Source organism: Arachis stenosperma, chromosome 5 (assembly GCF_014773155.1).
Source record: "Arachis stenosperma cultivar V10309 chromosome 5, arast.V10309.gnm1.PFL2, whole genome shotgun sequence".
Lineage (NCBI taxonomy): Eukaryota > Viridiplantae > Streptophyta > Magnoliopsida > Fabales > Fabaceae > Arachis > Arachis stenosperma.
The window spans coordinates 114,521,172-114,544,252 of NC_080381.1; the positions used below are offsets into that span (position 1 = coordinate 114,521,172).

General features: G+C 32.1%; 1 protein-coding gene across 1 annotated transcript; it reads left to right on the plus strand.

Annotated features, from left to right (window-relative positions):
- The first annotated feature begins 6,906 nt into the window (after positions 1 to 6,906).
- On the plus strand, positions 6,907 to 7,560 carry LOC130981131 (uncharacterized). Its single transcript, XM_057904752.1, has one exon. The coding sequence runs from the start codon at positions 6,907 to 6,909 to the stop codon at positions 7,558 to 7,560; it is 654 nt and encodes a 217-aa protein (XP_057760735.1).
- Positions 7,561 to 23,081: the final 15,521 nt, after the last annotated feature.

Here is a 23,081-nt window from a genome sequence, read left to right on the forward strand (position 1 = left end):
GTTCATGTTGAGGATAAGATTTATAGGCATATGATGGTGCTTGTTGAGTGTCACAAAAGGAATCATCATAGCCGTTAAATTGACATGCATTAGGATGGAAATTATACCTATAAGTATCCGGAGGTTGTTGCCAATAGGAATGATCAATTCCTTGAGGCTCCTCCCATCTTTGATGGTTCCATCCATGGTACATGTTGCCATTAAAGTTCACATTTCCTACAACACAATTGGAACCAAACTCAAAGCCAAAGTGAGAATTCATAGTGAGAGAACAAAATAAAACTAACAAAAATTAAGAAGCAAACAAAAGATAAACCTATTCACAATATTCACAAATGTACAATAACCAATAACATAACACCATTGCAAATCCCCGGCAACGGCGCCATTTTGATGATTGGATTTTTGACGGTTTAGAATTTTACAAATGAAATCTCGTCGAAGTATAGTCTCTAAACCAACAATAATCCTCTCATACAAAAATTTGTTTGTCACAAGTACAAACCCCTAAAATCTATAAACCGAAGTATTTAAACCTCGGGTCGTTCTCCCTAGGATTTACAATAAAGTGTCTTGTTATTGGTTGTGAGTTATTTTGGGGTTTTAGATGAGAAACATGAATAGTAAATGGTAAGAAAACTTTATTAACAAAATGGTCTTGGCAAGATTTGGTTGTCAAGGGTCTTCATCATTATCACTAGCCACAAGTATGGTAGTTGCAAGGATTAATCCCACTTAGTCATCCTCAAATCAATTAACAAAGGAAAGTCAAGTGAGTTATATTAATCCTAGTCCATAAGTCCTAGCTTTCCACTAATTGGATTAATGAAGGCTAGAGTTAATGGCTATCAACTAGCAATCAATTGGACACTAGTGACTCAAGAAATCCTAAGTTACCTTCTCAAGCCAAGAACATAAAATCCTACTCTAACATCCTCTCAAGCATTTCATCAAACACTTGGAGGGTAATGAAAGAAAGCATTTTTATTTGTAAGAATAAAAGGAATCAACAACCAACAATTACAAAGAATTAACAAAACAACAATCAACAACATCACAATCACATGAATTATCTCAAATTGCATTATTAAAAGAAAACAAAAGAACAAGAATATCTCAATTACAAAACCTAGAAACAAAATAAGAGAAATTACAACAAGAGGATAGGGATAGAAAGAAGAACCAAAGTGTAGCAATCACCACTTGAAGGTAGAAGTAGAAGGAGACTTGAATTAAACCTAGAATTATGAGATCCTAATCTAACCCTAATTCCTAATCCTAGAGAGAAGTGAGAGCTTCTCTCTCTAAAACTAACTCTAACTCCTAAAACTAAGCTAATGATCAAAAGTATCTAAAGTATCTAAAGTATCTAAAGTATATTGATTCCCCTTCAATACTTGACTTAAATAACATTAGAAATGAGTTGGATTGGGCCCACAAGGCTCCTAAAACCGCTAGGGACGATTTCATTAAAGTGGGCCACGGACAGAATCGGCGCGCGCACGCAAAGTGCGCGTGCGCGCCCCTGAACGCGAAGCAACGTATGGCAAAATTTATATCATTTCGAAGCCCCGGATGTTAGCTTTCCAAACCAACTGGAACCGCATCATTTGGACCTCTGTAGCTCAAGTTATGGTCAATTAAGTGCGAAGAGGTCAGACTTGACAGCTTTTTGGTTCCATCATTTCTTCATGAGTTCTCCAACTTTACATGCTTTTTCTTCATTCCCTTGATCCAATCTTTGCCTCCTAAATCTGAAGTCACTTAACAAACATATCAAGGCATCTAATGGAATCAAGGTAAATTATATTTATCTATTTTAAGACCTAAAAAGCATGTTTTCACTCTTAAGCACAATTAAAGGAGAATATACAAAACCATGCTATTTCATTGAATAAATGTGGGTAAAAGGTGATAAAATATCCTAAATTCAATACAAGATAAACCGTCAAATTGGGGTTTGTCAAGCATCAGGGACGTATTTTCACTGAGAGGATGGGAGGTAGCTGCTGACAACAGTGAAACCCTACACGAGCTTGCCATGGAAAGGAGTAGGAAGGATTGGATGAAGGCAGTAGGAAAGCAGAGAGACGGAAGGGAAAGCATCTTCATACGCTTGTCTGAAGCTCACACACCAATGATATACATAAGTATCTCTATCTTTATCTTTATGCTTTATTCGTTTATCACTATACCCATTTGAGTCTGCCTGACTGAGATTTACAAGGTGACCATAGCTTGCTTCATACCACCAATCTCCGTGGGATCGACCCTTACTCGCGTAAGGTTTATTACTTGGACGACCCAGTGCACTTGCTGGTTAGTTGTGCGAAGTTGTGTTTATGCCATGGTATTGAGCACCAAGTCTTTGGAGCCATTACTAGGGATTGTTTATGTTTTGAAAAGTATTGATCACAATTTCGTGCACCAATGCTACAGGAAGAAGAATTACTAAAGGCATTTCAAGGTTTGAATTTGGGAATTAGAGAAGAATCTGGAATCCTGTGTTTGAGTCAGTTGCAGATTTCAAGTGATTTTAAATTAGAACTTCTGAAGGCTCATCGAGATAGTGAGGCGTTACGTAAAGTATTACCAGCAGTTGAACAGGGAAAATAGTGGAGAGTGTCAGAAGGTCAGGATGGTTTATGGAGGTTCAAGAACCGGATTATTGTGCCTAATGTTGGAGACCTGCTACAAAATATCTTGAAGGAAGCTCATAAGAGTGGGTTCTCAATTCATCCAGGGAGTACCAAAATGTATCAAGATCTGAATGCGATGTTCTGGTGGCCAGGGATGAAGAATGATGTGGCATTACAACGTATCAGAAGGTTAAGATTGAGCATCAGAGACCATCAGGAACCCTTCAGCCTTTGAAAATTCCACAATGGAAATGGGAGAGTATCGCAATGGATTTTGTGATAGGTTTGCCTAGAACCCGATCTGGTTGTGACGCTATTTGGGTGGATGTGGATCGACTGACAAAATCAGCTCACTTTCTTCCTATCCGAATAAGTTGTACAATGGAAGAATTAGCTCGAATGTATATTAAAGAGATTGTCAAATTGCATGGCGTGCCTTCTACCATTATATCTGACAGGGATCCTTGCTTTATATCACGGTTCTGGGGAGCTTTTCAGCATGCATTTGGAACTCAGCTAAGTTTGAGTACTGCGTATCACCCTCAGATAGATGGTCAGTCAGAGATAACTATTCAGACCTTGGAGGATATGCTAAGGGCTTGTGTTTTGGACAAGCCAGCGAGCTGGGATCGGTATATGCCATTAATAGAATTTGCTTATAATAATAGCTATCATGCGAGCATTGGAATGGCTCCATATGAGGCTCTGTATGGTAGGAAATGTCAATCTCTGTTGTGTTGGTATGAAATTGGAGAAAGGAGTTTATTAGGGCCTGAGGTGATAGCTGAAACGACTGAGCAAATAAAGAAGATTCGTAGTCGAATGCTTATAGCCCAAAGCCGCCAGAAGAGCTATGCTGATCAAAGGCGAAAGCCTTTGGAATTTGAAGAAGGAGAACATGTCTTTTTGAAAGTTACACCAACCACTGAGGTAGGAAGAGCTATTAAGACTAAGAAACTGAATCCCCGTTATATTGGACCCTTTGAGATTCTGAAGAGGATTGGGCCAGTGGCTTATAGAATTGCCTTACCGCCATATCTTTCGAATTTGCATGACGTGTTTCATGTGTCTCAGCTTAGGAAGTACACTCCTGACGCAAGTCATATTCTAGAACCAGAACCAATCCAAGTGAGAGAAGATCTAACACTTCCAGTAGCCCCAGTAAGAATTGATGACACCAGTGTTAAACGATTACAAGGAAGGGAAGTATCATTGGTAAAAGTAGTTTGGAGTCGAGCTGGTATCGAGGAACATACCTGGGAGCTCGAATCAGATATGCGAAAGGACTATCCACATCTCTTTTCAGGTAACTAGATTTGAATTTTGAGGGCAAAATTCTTTGTTAGGTAGGTAGAATGTAAACTTAGATTAAATTAGTAAATAATTAGTTAATAAATTAGTTTTTAATAATTAGGATTAGAAATATGAATATTATATCAAATTAGGATAGAGCTCATCGAAACGAGAATTTTGACACCAATTTCGAAGAAAACGGTCCAAAATTGGACCGAACGGACCGAACCGATTGAACCGGACCCGAACCGAGCTGTCGGTCCAACCGGACCAGCCCTTTTAAGTGAACCCAGGCCTTCGTCCCCCTCATTTCAACGTAAATTTCCAACTCCTGTAACTTCTCCGTCCGAGCTCCAATCGCCGCACCGTTTGCGGCCACGCGTTCACCGCGTCGAGCTCTATGTTTCTATCGGAACAATTTCATAGGTAACCTGTTTAATCACTCTCAGCCTTCTCTTTCCCCAATTTTCGAATTTTAAGTGGGAATGTTGAATTTCTTTGATTTCTGATGTTTTAGGATCTAATTAGCTTGAGGGAAACGTTCACTCTTGCTTATGTGAAGCTTGGGTAAGGTGAGGATACGATAATTCTATTTTATTTTCTTTGAATTTGAGCTTTGAGTATTAAATTGGGTATATATGTGTTATAAATGTGTATTAGGTTGAAAATAAATAATTGGAGCTTGAAATTGTGAATACTAGAACTTGGAGGAAGTGGATTAGTTGAGGTTTTGAGGGCTGTGTTCTTTTAGAAAAATTGTCTTGGAATAATACTTGGGAATCGGCTAAGGTATGGTTTAGGTTTCTTGCATTTAATATATAATATTCTGTGAAAACTTAGGCTAGATGACCATAGGATAAGTTGGATTGCATGTGTATATTTAATACTTAGTATCCTGTTGATGAACATGGTTGTTTTGGTGCTTGTTGATTAACTGGTGATTTAGTGAATTATTAATTTGAGGTATAATTATTGTGGAGGTTGTTGTGATAATGAGGTATATTGTGTTAAGAGCCTAGGATTTGTGAACTATGATTCTTAGTTAAATTTTGGTTGTTGGATTTGAATACTGTGTAAGTATAATTGTTGATCTGAGGTAGATTTATTGTGGTGATTGTTATGATGATGAGGAAGGGTATGTTGAGTTGAAAAGAATGCAGGTTTGGACCCGAAAAGGGTGGCAAAGTCCGAGTTTTAGAGGAGATGCTGCCAAAATTTTATAAAAATTAGAGATTTTGTTTAGATGATTATTTAAAAGAGATTTAGATTTAAAGGTTATATGGTTTGATGGTGAGTTATTAAAAAAATGAGTATATTTTAAGTTTGAAGTTTGATTCTTAGAAAAGAATGAATTATGTTTTGAATTGGAACTATTGATGGACGGAATGGGAGGTGTGATAATGAAGGATAATGATTGAATATGTTTAATGTATGTTGATGAATGAGATGCAATTGAGAATGATGTGGATGTTGATGAATTATAATTGAATTATTTATATGGCTTATGAATTTGAATGATCTGAGATACAAGATTCCATGGATAAAGTGCCGTGGCTTGCCACCACGTGTACCAGGTAGAAAACTCGATACTCTGTTGACCCTACAACCTTAGTGTGACCGGGCACTATATAAATTCCCGGGAATGTTACCCCCATTGAGGAATATTGATTATTTGAGATAAAGCTATGCATAGACTCATGGGGATGCACGTCGGGGGACAGTCTAAGTACAATTCAGACTTGTCGGGTTGGCTGGATAACCGACAGATGAGCCTCATCAGCCGTAGGACAGGCATGCATCATCTGCATATTACTCGAATTACTTGCTTGTGCATTAGTTGGGTGTGCCTAACTGTATTTGCCATGTTAAATGTGTAATTGTTACCTGCTGTATTTGTAACTTTCTTGTGCTTGCTTATATCTGTTTAACTGTCTGTGAAATACTGAAGGAAGTGGAGGTATGGAGGAACGGCAATATGGGGTTTAGACTTAAGGTTAAGTTAAGTCAATTTTAGATACTCTTAGAAAACCACCTTTTATGCCTTCTGTTTAATACTTTAAGCTCTAAAATCTGAGTGTCGGCGTTCTAGGATTGCCTCTGGCATTCCCAGGACCTTATATATTATGTGTGGCACCTTTACCATACTGAGAACCTCCGGTTCTCATTTCATACTATGTTGTTGTTTTTCAGATGTAGGTCGAGAGGCATCTCGTTAGGCGTCTGGACTCTTGAAGCAGAGTGGTTACTGGGTTATTTTGTTATGCTATGATGTATATATATGTACTTAGCTTTCTCTTCACATAACTTATTCTCTTTGATCCTCCTAGAGGTGTATGGAAAGGCAAGATTTTGTTTATGTACATCTGGATTTTGGATATGTATATATATGTATATATGTGTGTATATTCTCCGGCCAGTCTTGGCTTCGCAGGCTGAGTCAGGAGCTTGTTATTTTGTATCTTTGGCACTCTATTCCTACTTCTGTTATCTTATGTTTAATAGTTATGGTTTTCTTAGCATGCAAGTTAACTCGTTCCTTGAGCGTTGCGCTTTTATTTTGCGATTTTTATTTCCTCTATTCTTCAAGGCTCCTAGGATATTATAATTCTTCTGCTATTATGTGTACTCATTTTATTTTAGAGGTCGTAATACCACACCACCTCTATTTTACGACTTAAGCGTAAAGCTTAATGTGGTAGGGTGTTACACCTAGCATGATTGGCACAGACGAGTTTGAAATCGAACAATGGTTCGAAACCAAAGACGAAGCTATACTGACAATCAAGAGTTATAATATTCGTCGTGGTGTAGAATATAATGTGTTTGATTCCGACAAATTGAAGTATCACGGGAAGTGTGTGCAGTTCGAGAATGGATGTAACTGGCTGATACGTGTGACTATGAGGTAGAGAAAAGGTTACTGGAAGTTAGAAAGTACAACGGACCAAACACATGTCTAGTAACTGAGATATCAATGGATCACACGCAGCTCAATTATCATGTCATCTGTGCTTCAATTCTATCGTTGGTCATGGCGGATGCATCAGTCTCCGTTAAGGTATTACAGAATGCGGTGTCGTCAAAGTTTGGTTTTAAGCCTAGCTATAGGAAGGTTTGGATGGCCAAGCAAAAGGCCATTGCTCAGATATACAGAGATTGGGAGGATTACAACCACATACCAAGGTGGATCACGAGGGTTCAGTTGTATATGCCGGGCACTATAGCGGTGTTGCGCACTTCACCAGTGAGGGTAGGTAATACGGTGGATGGAACGAAGATTTTCTTTCATCGATTATTTTGGATGTTTCCTCCGTGTATTGAGGCATTCAAGTATTGCATACCACTGATATCCATCAATGGTACTCATTTATATGGAAAGTATGAAGGTACTCTGCTAATGGCTCTTACCCAAGATGGAAATTTGAACATTTTCCTAGTAGCATTCCGGTTAGTCGAAGGCGAAAACACAGATTCATGGAAGTTTTTTCTTAGTCACCTTCGTCAGCATATGACTCCCCAGCCCGTCATTTTAGTCATCTCTGATCAGAACAACGCTATCAAGGCTACCCTGGTTACAGAAGACGGTAGGTGGCTCCTGCCAATGGCATACCATGCATTCTGTGTATGACACATCGCCGCTAACTTCGTGCTATCCTTCAAGTCTAACGATGCCCGGAAGATCCTTGATAAATCCACATTTCCTGGTATTTATTTGCTTTAATTGAGTGGATTTTATTGACTTTTCTCACACTTATTGAATGAAATAGCATAGTTTTGTAAATTCTCCCTAAATTGTGCTTAAAAGTGAAAACATGCTTTTTAGGCCTTTATTTGCTAAATTTTATTCACTTTAATTCCATTTGATGCCTTGATGTGTTTGTTGAGTGATTTCAGGCTTACAAGGCTAATATGGATTGAAGAAGTGAGGAAAAAGCATGCAAAAGTGGAGAAATCATGAAGAAATGGAGTTTGGAGCTTTTCAGCAAGTGTGCGTACGCACACATCTATGTGTACGCACAAGTGCTAGCACATGACCTCATTTAATGCAAATCGCTAGCAGTGAATTTTGGGCCTCCAGAATCCAATTCAACTCATTTCTGAAGCTATTTCAACCCTAATTCAAGAGGAGGCAAGGGAGAGCAATTAGGTTTTAGTTTAGACATGTTTTAGGTCATTTCTAGAGAGAGAAGCTATCTCTTCTCTCCAGAATTTAGGATAGAATAGTTAAATTTCTGTTAGATTTATGCTTTGATACTTGCTTTAATTTAGTACTCTTTACTATTTCTTCTTCTAGCTTCTTACTTCTTTCAATTTTACTTGTTATTTCTTTTATTTAGTTATTTTATTGTTAACGAACACTTGTTAATTTTAAATTCTATTAATGCAATTTAATGTTTCTTTGTTTATTGTTATTTAATTGAGTTGTTATTATTATTTTCTTGTTTTTGGTAGCTTTAGATATTTTTATTATTACAATTTAATATGCTTTTATTTTCATGCACACCAAGTGTTTGATAAAATGGTTGGCTTAGTTTTAATGTAGTTTTTCTTCACTCTTGGCTTGGAATTGAGGACTTTGATGACCCTTAAGTCATTGATGGATTCTTGATTGATATATTAGGGTAGTTAGCTGATTTGGTTTCCACTAACTCTAGTCTTTCACTAAGCTAATTAGTGAGTAGGCTAGGACTTATGGATTGAAATCAATTATACCTATTTGACTTATCCTCCATGTTAGGATTGACTAAGTAGGATTAACTCTTCATAATCATCATATGTTTGTGGTCAATGGCTAGGATAGGTCACCTTGACTTTCAACCCTTGCCAAGAGGTTTCTTAGCATTTGAATTTCCCTTTCTCTTGATTAATTGCCTTGAGTTTGATTCCTTTTGATATTTAATTATTGCTTGCTTCTTTAATTCCTTGCTATTTACATTTTCTTACCTATTGTCCAAATCCCCCCAATTCCCTCACAGCCAATAATTGAGCACTTGATTGTAATTCTTAGGGAGAACGACCCGAGATTTAATTATTCTTGGTTATTTTTAATTGAACAATTAAACTTTGATGATGGGATTTAATTGCCAGTTTGGACTATGCTACCAACGAAGAAGTTCTCTTTTCTAGAGTGTAATTCTAAACCGGTATTAATCCTATTCATCAATCCTCGTGAATGGCGCATATGCGAAGACTAAGGAAGAGCATCGGTATTACATGGATATCCTGCAGAAGGAAGATCCTGCCATGGTTGATTGGTGTAGGATTGGATTGGAGTTATGGACTCAATATCAGGATGGAGGCCGTCGATATGGGCATATGATGACTAACATTTCTGAGTGTATTAATGTCATGCTGAAAGGGACACGTAACCTACCGGTGGGTTCACTTGTTAAGTCAATATATAGGCATTTGGTCGAGCTCTTTGTGAGGAAAGGAAAGGAAGCCGAGTCACAGCTCAGGGCTAGGTAAGAATTTTGTCAGACCCTTGTGAAGGCTATTGAGAAGAATCTACATGCCTCTAGGAATATGCGGGTAGATCTATATGACAGGGAAAACTCTGAGTTTGTTGTTGAGGAGCTTGCACCGACTGGGGGGAGAATCGCAATGACTAGCTGTCGGGTTTCTTTATCCACGCGCACATGCGATTGTGGATGCTTTCAAGCCCTCCACTATCCATGTCATCATGTGCTTGCAGCACGCTCGTTTTGTAGACTGGACTGGAGGACTTACGTTGATGATGTGTACCACCTAAGTATCATGTTCAACGTTTACAAGATGGGTTTCTCTCCGCCTATTCTGGAAGAGCTATTGCCCGTATATGAGGAACCTCATGTGATTGCCGATCCCGGCATGATGCGAGCTGCTGTTGGAAGACCTCAAAGTACCAAGATAAGGAATAGTATGGATGAGACTTGAGCCGGACCTTAAGACTATTGTATGGCATCCAAATGAACTGCAACATGGGAATCAATCAAGATTATCGATATACATAAGTATATACATGTAAGGAAAATAGCAAAATAGATATTCAAACTTACATCATCCCCACTCATCCTGCCTAATTTGTGTCGGGTTGCAATGACCCGGAGACCCTTTGATAAGCGGATAATTTATACGCTTTTTGGCATTGTTTTTAGGTAGTTTTTAGTAGGATCTAGCTACTTTTAGGGATGTTTTTATTAGTTTTTATGCAAAATTCACATTTCTAGATTTTACTATGAGTTTGTGTATTTTTCTGTGATTTTAGGTATTTTCTGGCTGAAATTGAGGGACCTAAGCAAAAATCTGATAGGAGGCTGTCAAAGGACTGCTGATGCTGTTGGATTCTGACCTCCTTGCACTCGAAATGGATTTTTTGGAGCTACAAAACTCCAAATGGCGCGTTCTCAACTGCGTTGGAAAGTAGACATCCAGGGCTTTCCAGAAATATATAATAGTCCATACTTTATTCGAGTTTAGATGACGCAAACTGGCGTTCAACATCAGCTCCATGCTGCATTCTGGAGTAAAACGCCAGAAATACGTCACAAACCCGAGTTAAATGCCAAAAACACGTTACAACTTGGCGTTTAACCCCAAGAGAAGCCTCTACACGTGTAAAGCTCAAGCTCAGCCCAAGCACACACCAAAGTGGGCCCTGGAAGTAGATTTCTGCATTTAGACTTATTTCTGTAAACCCTAGTAACTAGTTTAGTATAAATAGAACTTTTTACTATTGTACTAGGTGTCTTTGACTACGTTTCTTAGAACATTAATCTTTGGATTATCTTTTGATCCTTTGATCACGTTTTGGAGGCTAGCCTCTCGGCCATGCCTGGACCATCACTTATGTATTTTCAACGGTGGAGTTTCTACACACCATAGATTAAGGTGTGGAGCTCTGCTGTTCCTCGAGTATTAATACAATTACTATTATTCTTCTATTCAATTCAGATTATTCTTATTCTAAGATATTCGCTGCACTTCAACATGATGAATGTGATGATCCGTGACACTCATCATCATTCTCACCTATGAACGCGTGCCTGACAACCACTTCCGTTCTACCTTAGATCGAGCGCGTATCTCTTAGTCTTCGTGGTATAAGCTAGAATTATTGGCGGCCATTCCTAAGATCCGGAAAGTCTAAACCCTGTCTGTGGTATTCCGAGTAGGATCTGAGATGGGATGACTGTGACAAGCTTCAAACTCGCGAGTGTTGGGCGTAGTGACAGACGCAAAAGAATCACTGGATTCTATTCCAACATGATCGAGAACCGACAGATGATTAGCCATGCTGTGACAGAGCATTTGGACCATTTTCACTGAGAGGATGGGAACTAGCCATTGACAAGGTGACGCCCTACATACAGCTTGCCATAGAAAGGAGTAAGAATGATTGGAGGAAGGCAGTAGGAAAGCAGAGATTCAGAAGGGACAAAGCATCTTCATACACTTATCTGAAATTCCCACCAATGAATTACATAAGTATCTCAATCTTTATTTTATGCTTTACTTATCTTTACGTTTTCGAAAACCATTATAACCATTTGAATCTGCCTGACTGAGATTTACAAGATGACCATAGCTTGCTTCATACCGACAATCTCCGTGGGATCGACCCTTACTCACGTAAGGTATTACTTGGACGACCCAGTGCACTTGCTAGTTAGTTGTGCGAAGTTGTGACAATGTGATTCACGTTTGAGAGCACCAAGCCTATTGGCGCCATTGTTGATGATCACAATTTCGTGCACCACCCTTCTCGCGACGATGGCAAAAACGAACCCCACCTACGAGATACAAAATCGATTAGTATTCAACTTACAAAACAAGATACAAACAAGTGCATAACAAACATTATACATGAAAAGGCCTTACCTCGCGGCAAGTGGTTAGAGAAAGGCATCAAGCCCTCTAGGTCTAGACATCGGAAAATGCTAAAAAATCTAAGACTACAGCAATGACAATGGCCCAGCTAGGTTCTTTACATTCCGGTTAGCAACCCTGCACAAACACCTATATAACCAAGACAAGGTGGCCGAACCCCAGCTATACTTGCCGAGCCCATCGAGGTTCGCAACATACGAAAGCCACCATAAGTGAACCCTAGCATCAGACTTGTCCGCGAAAAGCACCGTGGACAACAACATCATAATGTAATCCCGTGCATAGATCTGTATCGTTGCTTCTGATGCATTAGCAGGCAATACTCTAAACTTGTTTTGGAACCAGGAAAAAGAAACTGTGAAGTCATCAATACAATCATCTGGTGGAAGTTTGCCAAATAGCTCTCCAAACCACACCCAGGAAGGCTTCCCTCCCTCCATCAACTGCTCGAAGTCACTGAGACACCCGCTCACTGCATGTCTGTCAATAGGGAGGCTAAACTGATATGCCACATCATGTAGTGTTATCGTGCACTCTTCGAATGGCATATGGAATGTATGCGTCTTAGGACGCTATCGCTCCACGAATGCACTGATCAGCGGCTCATCAAGCTTGAACTAATAATCATTCAACCTCGCAACATGCAGTAAATTGGCACGATTTAAGTATGGTAGTATACGATCATGCATTATTATCTTCTGTTGTCTACGAACGCTCCTAATGTATCGAGTTGGCTGATAAAATATAAATATTAGTGAAACAATTTAATGGGTCATTATACGAAAAACATTACTCAATATAAAAGGTTTATCCAACAAGCTGCTGAAATTAAAAAGACCAAGTTATCCCTATTCATCAAAATATCACACTTCTAGCAGCAAAAGAAAAAAATTATCACCGCGCTAACATCACAACCATAACATTATCGACCACTTTATCCATGTCTAATTAAAAAATTCGAACTCTAAAATTGTTTAACCCAACCAAGAACCTACAAAATCACTAAACAGTAAAATCCACACAAATCCTAATTAAAAAATGTTCTAACATGCATATTCAAACTAATTTTCATCAACATATCAGGGTAGTTAAAATAGCCATGACATCAACCAACTCAACTAAATTTACATTTCGATGACTAACCTCTTCGTCGATAAATTTGGCAACATGCGCAATACTGTTAAGGTGGTATATATCTGGGTAGTTGGCCGCCATCCTTTCCGCAAGACAAATTCCTCCCACTCCACCACCACACAACCCACCGCTTTGTGCCTCACTACGCCAGACAATGGTGGATCTGGCCCTGCCGCTGTTGCACTATCGCCGGTGAATGCCCAAAGCCTCCGCTCACTGCGACTTCCTCCACCGGTGTGGGTTGTCTTCCTCCCAACCCTTCTCTCCCAAAGCTGGCTGAATATGGTGGCTCCTCCCATACCAACGTAAGTCGCCGCTATGTGTTGAGGGAAGACTCAAGCAATAACTCGTTGCAGCTACCTTAGGTTAACTCTTTAAGCATTAATCGTCCCTGGGCTTTGAGGGTCTTCAAAAGGACCATTAATCGTGCCAGGCTACCCAGGTTATGCTTTTGAACGTGAATTATGGTAGGGTGGGATGATTTATGCATAAATGTAATCCTCCCAACCCTATGACAATTTACACGATTTTCTCCTAAGCAATACATGCATAAATTGTTTTAGGGTGCCATGTTTAATATATTCGATAATCCTTATCATCTTAGGATGATTTACATAATATTAAAAAGAGGAGAAATACGTTTGAAAATTTGTTTTAGAAAAATTCAATAAAATTGCTTATGTTTCGTTTATTTAAGTAAAAAAGTCTAGAGATAAATGTCGTAATTGAAGGATCATGTCCTAGCCTATTATATACATGAGATCTATCTATCTATTCTATTATATAAAAATCGGATTTCTGCACTTAATGATGGAGGTGACGTGGCATGCTCCGGAGAGTGTTTCCCAATTTAATTATTTTAACTCATTCAATACAATTTATTACCATAACTTAATTATATCAGCTAATTGATTTGATTAAATATTTAAATATTAATATAATTTATTATAATATATATTACTTAATTAATTTTACTACATTAGTTATAATTTGTTATACTGGTTAATTAATTTATTCATTTATAAAGTCTGAAATAAAATAAATAATTTATTGTTTATTCTAATTGAATTCATTAAATTTAATTATACATTATATATGAATTAATAATAATTTATAAATCACTCTAATTTATAATATTCAATAAAATAATTTATAAATCACTTTATATTATATATGTATTAACAAAATATTATATATGTCTTCATGTGTTAATTAAATATTATATACGCACAAAAAAATAAATACAAAGATAATTTATATAATATTGATAATATTATATTAGCACGGTAATTTTTTTTGATATCATATAATATTGATAATGATAATATTATTATATAGTATTATATAAACTTTCCAATATTAGTATAGAAAATTAGAAAATTATTCCTTATGACAATCACTTTTAGTGGAATAGTGTGTTTCTTATATAGTATTGATAATTGTTGTTTAATTTAAAGTAATTGTATGTCAGTACCTTAAACTTATTTTTTAATAATGATCTAAATAGATAAATCTAATTGAATTGAATGATTATATGAAATATTTTATATTATTAATATACTAAAATTAAATTCATTTTTCGGAACAGAAATTTATAGGTGAATTTTATATAAGATTAAGTTTTTTTATTTTTTATTTATTTTATCTGTGTTACTTTATTTAATTTTAAGTAGCTTTATATTTACAATTACCACCAGTATGATATTTTATAAAATATGAAAATTAATTTTTTTATAATTTAAATATCAATGTTTGAGTTAATTTTAATTTAACTTTTTTAAATTAACATTATCTTTCATTTAGATCTTAATTAATTTAAAATACAAAAATACTAATCTATCCTTTTTTCTTTAAATAATAATAACTTTAATTGATTTACTGTCTTTTTTTTCTTTTATATTTTGTTTAGCAAAGATAATATATAGATTAGGGTGGAGTTAAAAAATACTCTATGTGATGCATGTATGGCACTGATAAATTCATATGAAATAGAAGAGAAGAAAACAGAAAGCTAAAGAACACTGAATTAAATGGTGTAAACAGATTTACTGAAGCCAAGTGTCTGTCTGTTCTCATGTCTCATTTCATTTTTCAAAGTTCAAACACATTTTGAATGTATAAATTTTAATTATATTTGTTTTTTTCATCTTCAATAAATACTAACATCTCTTCCTATTTTTGCTATAAGCTTGTCTTTTATTTAAAAAACACAAAAAAATGAAAAAAGAAAAATCAAAGAAATTAAAACTGTTATTATATTTTAAAAAATTAAATGCTCTTTAAATTAAATATCTATGTAATTCCTATCTAGATATAAATTGTATTTTAATATATTGAGTGGTAAATATAAAAAATATATAATAGATAAGTTAAAATAACGAATAATGTGATATCTATCTATTTTCTATTCTATTATATAAAAATCAAATTTTTGCACTTAATGATAAAGTTGACGTGGCATGCTTCTTAGAATGTTTCCTGATTTATTTCTTTTAACTCATCAAATACAATTCATTACGGTGGATTAATTATATCAACTAATTGATTTGATTAGATATTTAAGTATCACACAATTTAATATTATGTATATCAATTAATTGAATATAATTGTTATTAGAGTATAATTAGGATCAATTAGATCAATTAGCATTATTTAACATATCTGAATATTTATTATAGGATATTACGTCTTTATTATTTCGATTCTCTTAGCACCTATAAATACCCTTCTATATTGTATCATTCTACACAACTTGAATACACACAAACATTTTCTCTACTGCTCTCTCTTACCCTTTCTAATAATAATAAATGCAATTTAATTTAGTTAGAAGTTCATTATTCTATAGTCTCTATAAAATAATCTTTTTATCACTTTGGATATTTTAACTCTTTTTTCTTTTTTTTTTCTTTTTACATGTAATTTTGTTGTCCATTAACTTTGTTTATTTAAGGATGAAATATACTTATGTTAATTCTATCATATAATAGTTTGTTTTTCTCCTATGTATTTTGATTTGTATAATTACTATTGATCTTACTGTTTTCGATCTTGCTGTTTTCATTTTTTTGAATTGTTCTTTATTTTTGTATGACTTGATAATTTAAAAAAAAAAGCAAAGAAAAGAAAAAAAGATGGCCAAAGACAAAGGTTAGAAGCCTAAAGCAACAACATCATTTCTCAACATTATTATTATTAATATGAACTTTATTTATTATTTCTTTTCTAAACATTCTTTAATACAAGCTTCATTTCTTTTTCTTAATTATTATTAATACTTTTATTCTTTTCTTCTCTAATTATAAATCTCCTTATAATAATTTTTTGATAGGATATTTTTTGGTCTAATAAATTTTTTTCTCTATTTTTTGTCAAAAATAATTTATATTAGAAAAAAATACAAATTAAATTTTTAAATTCAAATTTAAATAAGATGTGCAAAAGATAACTATTGAATTCATTTGATCGATTTAAATACTTTGTATTATCGTCATTGAAAATTTCAAATACTATTATAAAATTCTAGATATTTTTATTTTATTGTTCTTAAATTATATATTATACCGTGTATTTGAAGAGTTTTATTTTTTTTAAATAAGTATAACATTATATACTTTTTTTAGATACAATAAATGAATAATAAAGTTAAAGTGAGTAACAAAATTGATTATATAATAAGATACAAATTTTAAAATTTTTTAGCACAATTAACAAATTTTTAGTTTCAAAATAAATGTTTACTCTATTTTTATCTTTTATTTGATTTTTTATAATTTTTATTGATTTTTTAATTAATTATTATTATAATAATTCATCATAAATTTGTGTTTTGTAGAAAAATTTATCAATCATAAAATACAGAAGACTTAACAAAAAAATTTAAAAAATGTTGATTAATCACAAAATAAAAAATTATGAATTGTGCTTTAATTATGTTGTAAAATATAAATTGGGACTATTTAAAATTAGTTTTTTACCATTAATGTTAACTTCAATCATAATAATAAGGTAAAAAGTAAAAATTGTATATAATAATTTAGTTTTATTATTTATACTATCAAAATTATTCTTTAATGTATTATATCCTATTTATTGTTATTCATTGGTGATCTTTAATTGTCTATTTTTAATAAAAATTTGAATTGATTAAATTAATTTTTTTCAATTAGTAATATAATTATTGTGACATTTACTTTGTTCAGTAATATTTTTTAATTTATTTAATATGATTAATCATCTCTTTCTTATTTTATACTAATTTAACTAATTAAAGTTAATAAATTTCAGTTATTTTAATTCTTGCAACTTTTTATTATAATGATGTATTTCTATTTAATGTGTTAATATAATTTTAATATTTATATGTCATTAATAATAATAATGTCATTTTAAAGTGATACTTTATTCCCTATATATATATATATATATATATATATATATATATATATATATATAATATAATATAATATAATATAATATAATATAATATAATATGTCTAATTGTAAAAAATCTACTATTTCTTTATACGATTAGATTAGACATATTTATATTCAATTTATTTGATTATTTAATTAAAATTAATTATATTAAAAGATTAGATTAAGATTATGGTAGACTAATTATATTGTTATTAATTAATTATATTAAAAGATTAAGATTATGATAGATTATCATTATTTTATTATTTTTTATTTTTTGATATTAATTCAGATATTTAGCTTTTTTTTATTATTAGTTTTTATTCTCTTATTCTATGTGTTTATTCCCATAAATCTTGCTAAATTAAATAAGGTACTGTATATCTTCTTTTTATTCTTCTTTTATATACACATAAAATTTATTAAATTATTTCTCTTCCGTCTAATAATTTTGTTTCTCTTCTATTTATATTTCTTTTTTTTAATATTTTATTGGTTCTTATTTTTCTAAATTTTATTTTAATTTATATATTTGTTCTTACTATACCTAATTTTTTTTTATTTATGTGTAATATACATTCTTATATATGTTATAGAAATATTATTTGATTCCATTTACTTGCCAAATTTTTTTGAAAAATCTAAAGGTAAAGCACAAAAATATATTTATAGATATTTTACTTTAATTTTTTAACGAAAAATATAATATTTTTGTCATATTTGTTAAAATTCTAAGTTAAATATGAATATTAATTTTTGAAATAGAATAAATATATTTTAAATTTTTTGCATCTAAAAATAATATTCTATCAATGTTAGAATTATTTAGATGGATAAATAATAGTGAATATAGAATTATTTAGGATGGATAGAACTAAGTACATCTTTTTATTGAAAATACAAATTTAAAAATATTATATTCAATTCTCAATAGTCAATCTCTCATTGAACCATTGTATTTTCAAAGGATTTTTGAAAAAATAAAATAGTTTTAGGTGTATAGTTTTGTAAAAATTTAATTAATTTAAGATATTTATTATCATTGATTAAAAAAGTAAATTGAAATTATAATTTAATATTTATATACTCTTAAAATATTATTTATTTATTTTCTAGCATTCTTTATCATCCAATGACCACATTAATATAATTTAATTCAATAAAATTATTTATTATCATTTGATTGAATAAAATTTCTATGTTAGCTGAAAATTTTAGGATTTCTCAACCTCAAGATCATCCATGTTAAATCATTAAAAAATATAACTAAGAGCGCGGAAGCGTCTCTTCATTCGAGAGTATGAATGAGATTAGAGAGCTTCTCTCTTGTGGTTTTTTTATCTTCGTCAACCAAAATCTCCTATATTTCTGATAGGGCTGAATCACAATTTTACTATGAGAAAAGAGCTACGAAGATGAGTTTGATGTGTTGGAGACCAAAATCTTGAGGTCATTATTTATATTTGAGTGTGACACTCATTAAACCCTAAAACTCAAATAAAATAGTATCTATAATTTTAATCTCATTTATCCAAATCAAAAGTAATAATGACTTATTTAAATCAACATTTATGATAATAAATAGGATAACCGTTATATAAGTCATTTAATGTGAAATTACTTGATTTCTGATTATAATTAATATATGTATTGTCCATAAATATATTAAAAAATAATAATTTCCTAACAATCTTCTACTTGGGTTATAAATATACATTTTTTTGATATAATCACCTCTTATAACTTTTACGCGCAAATCTGAATGTTATTTCTCTTATTACTTTAATAATCTAGTCTATCTCATATATTACTTATAAAATTACTGAAAATTTTATCACATTAGTGTTGTAACAAAACCACGATAATCTCATACTAAAATACTCAACCACGTAAATCAAATTTGGATGAGAAAATTCAGAAATTACATGCAAAAATGATCTACTCAACCACGTAAATCAAATTTAGATGAAAAAATTCAGAAATTACATGCAAAAATGATCTCATGCATGTCTATTTTTAACTTAAATAAAAATTCTATTTTATTCGGTGACAGACTCAGATGAAACTGCAACGGCAACGTCCGGACTCATAGTGACGGCAACTAAGTGATGAGTCTATGGAAGAAGAAGAGAAAAACTTAACAGACTTACAATTTGAGAAACAGAGAGAGAGAGAGAGAGAGAGAGAGAGAGAGGGGGGGGGAGGGAATTTACTTAGAGAAAAGGGACTCGGCAGGAGAAAGGTGGCGATGGGCTCAACAGTGACGGTAACGGGATGAGCAACGATGATGACATGAGCTGTGAACAGTGACGGACCCAGAAAAATTTAGTAATAGGGAAAAAATATAATAAAATCTAGGTATAGATATTTTTTTTTGCTTCGCACGATACTTAACAAGTTAAGGACTAACCCGTCATAAATTTGAATTCCATTTAAGAATCTACAATTGGCCGGCAACGAGTTGCTATACATACGAGACGGAATTCGAACCCTCAATACTTACTTAAGCGGATGACTAAGTTGATCACTTGACCAATCTAAATTGGTTTAGATATATTCAAAATTTAAAATTAGAACTATCTAATACATATTGATAAGAACTAGAAATATACACACAATTATTATTATAATATTTAAAATAATAAAAATATAATTTCATACACATAGTATAATATTTAAAATAACAAAAAAATATTTATAAGGACTTTTTTTATTTTTAACATGACTAAATATTATATATATATATATATAATTAAACAATTATTTTACTTTTTATTATCTCATATTTAATTATCAAATCTACTTATTATAATTTTTATAGTATAAATAAATTTTTTATCCAAAATAATTATAGTATATTAATATATAGATAATATTTTTTTTATCTTAAACAATTTTTAAAAAGTCACTAATAATTTAAGTTGTATTTAATTAGAAAACCAAATTTTAATTTAATTATTAATTAATTAACTAATATAATAAAATTAATTATCACTATTTTTTGAATTTATTTATTTATTTTTCATACTAAATTACATTTAACAATATAATTATTATTATGTGTTAAGTTTAATAAAATATTTTTTAACATAAAATACAAAAGAACTATTTATATTTTATTTTGAGACAAACATAATATAATAAGTGGTATATATGTATATAAATATTAATTTTTTTAAAAAATTTTTGTAGGGGCAAATGCCCCCTCTATATTAAATGTGGGTCCGCCCCTGCCTGTGAAGGAAGATGGGAGTTTTAAAGGGGTAGGCGGCGATGGACTCAGCAACAACGATGATGGACAGTTTTTTGTGATGAAGCCGAGAAGAAGATTTTGAGTGAGGATGACTGAGTTTATCTTGCATGGCTATAGAGTATAGACTAAAGTTATGAATCATTGAATTTGTGATGTGAGACAAATCTTAATTCTTAAAAAGTGTTTAAAAATTCTAAGAGTTTAATTTTAATTATAATTTTATAAAATATTTATAATAATAATTATTATATATATTTTTTAATTTTTTAATAAAATTTTTTATATAATTTTATATATTATCCATATAAGATACATGAACATACACTAGTAATTCTTTAAAAAAAAAAGAAGATAATAATAATAATTAACTGCTACACCCACGTCATGCGTGATAATGAATATGCAGATGTGCATTCTGATTCTTTGTCATGCGATTTGTCTCATCCAGCTTAAATTTGGGATCCATTTAAGGTAACAATGGTAAATTCTGTAATACATGGACATTAATATAGACATAAAATGAGACATGTTAACACGTGAATTTTAAAAATTTATAAGATATGAAAATATGTATATATATAAAATATAAAGTATTTTTTAGATAAATGATATTTTAATATTTTATTGATATTAAAATATAAATTAATTTTTTAATTATTTTTAATATTTTATTTTAATTATATCAAGTATTTAAAATATTTTTTTAATAATAATAATATATATTATATCTAAATTTATTTTAAGAATATATGTTAAGAATAATACTAGATTCGCTGACACGTGATGGTATTTAGGTGTGTCCAAACGTATCCAAAATTTTTTTTATTGAGACACGATTGAACACAGCAAACATGCGTGTCGGATAAGTATCGTGTCCGAAACGTGTCCTACATGCCAATATAGCAACTCAGCGAAATGTCGTGCTTCATAGGGTAAATCCAATATTCTCACTTATTAATATTGGCAAAGTTTAGATTTTTTTTAGGTTTGTTTGGGTGAATTTTTATGTTTGGATATCTTATGTGAAAAGATCTTTTTATCTATCAATTATATTTAGATACAATAAGATAAAAGTATTTTTTGTTTATTTATTATGTGAAAAATACCTTTTTTTTTTAAAAAAAGATCTTTTTAAAAAAAATGTAAATTGTAACTTTTCAAAAAATATAATTTTTTTATTTTTCTAATACTTTTACTTTTACTATTAAAATTTACTAAGCACACTGAAAAATAAAAAAGAAAAATCTTTTTTGTTGATTTAAAATCGCTCAAACAAGCACTAAAACCAAACAAATTGTAGTTATCTTTCTTTCCAACATGTCACGTGTAATTATTATTATTATTATTATTATTATTATATATATATATATATATATATATATATATATATATATATAATGTATTTATGTACTGGATTCTCTCAGTACGAGTTGTGAGATGAATTAGGAATTTGCTATCAAGGTGGTGACGGGATCGGATATCTGAAGCAGTGAGGGGTGATACCTGCAAATATACTTCAATGTTAAAGTCAGAATAGATTTTAGTATATATGAGGGATGTAAATGTGTTGCTTATCTGAGAGAACCCTTTGCTCTCTTTATATAGTTTGTATTGTTATCTTATCTTATCTTTTTTACTAAGATAAGAGAAGTATTTAAATTTAAATATTGGTTATTAGAGATTAGCGGCTTCTTAGCTGGTAATAGGGATGTGCATGGGTTGGGTTAGGGATGTGCATGGGTTGGGTTAGGGGTGTTTATGAGTCGGGTGAAACCGAATTTGATGTGACCTAGACTCGACCTGAAATATATACCAGGCCTATTTATTAGACCCGAACCCGACCCTAGACCCAATGAAACCTATACACTTTTGGGCCACGATTATACCGGGTAAAAACCGGGTGAAAACCAGGCCATTAACATTACATTACCTTGATACCTTCTTGTAAGTTAGTATGTAAAAATATCCAAATTTCTAAGACTCCAATCATTATATGACATGGTAAAATTCACTTAAAAAAATAATAAGAACCAATCCTTCTCTAAAATTAAAGTATAACCATAATTAATACTAATATTGTCTAATAACACCAAATATTTAAATCAATATAAATAACACAATATTATGCATTAGTCTAAAGTCTTATGCATTTTAAACATAAAATATTAACTTATAGTTTTATAATGACTAATAACACAAAATATTAATGTTTACAATACTTAAATTCCACATAAGAATAGCCATCATCCATCACTAATAACACAAAATATTAATTGTGTATGATGACCGGGCTACCAGGCCGAGTTCGGGTGACCCGAGCTATGGTCCAGACCCGACCCGAAATAATGACCGGGTCTATTTTTGAGACTCTTACCCGGTCCTTGACTTGGTGAAATCACACCAAATTAACTCCTAAAGTGTTCGGGGCCGGGCCGGATCTTCGGGCCGGGCCGGGCCGGGCCATGAACACCTC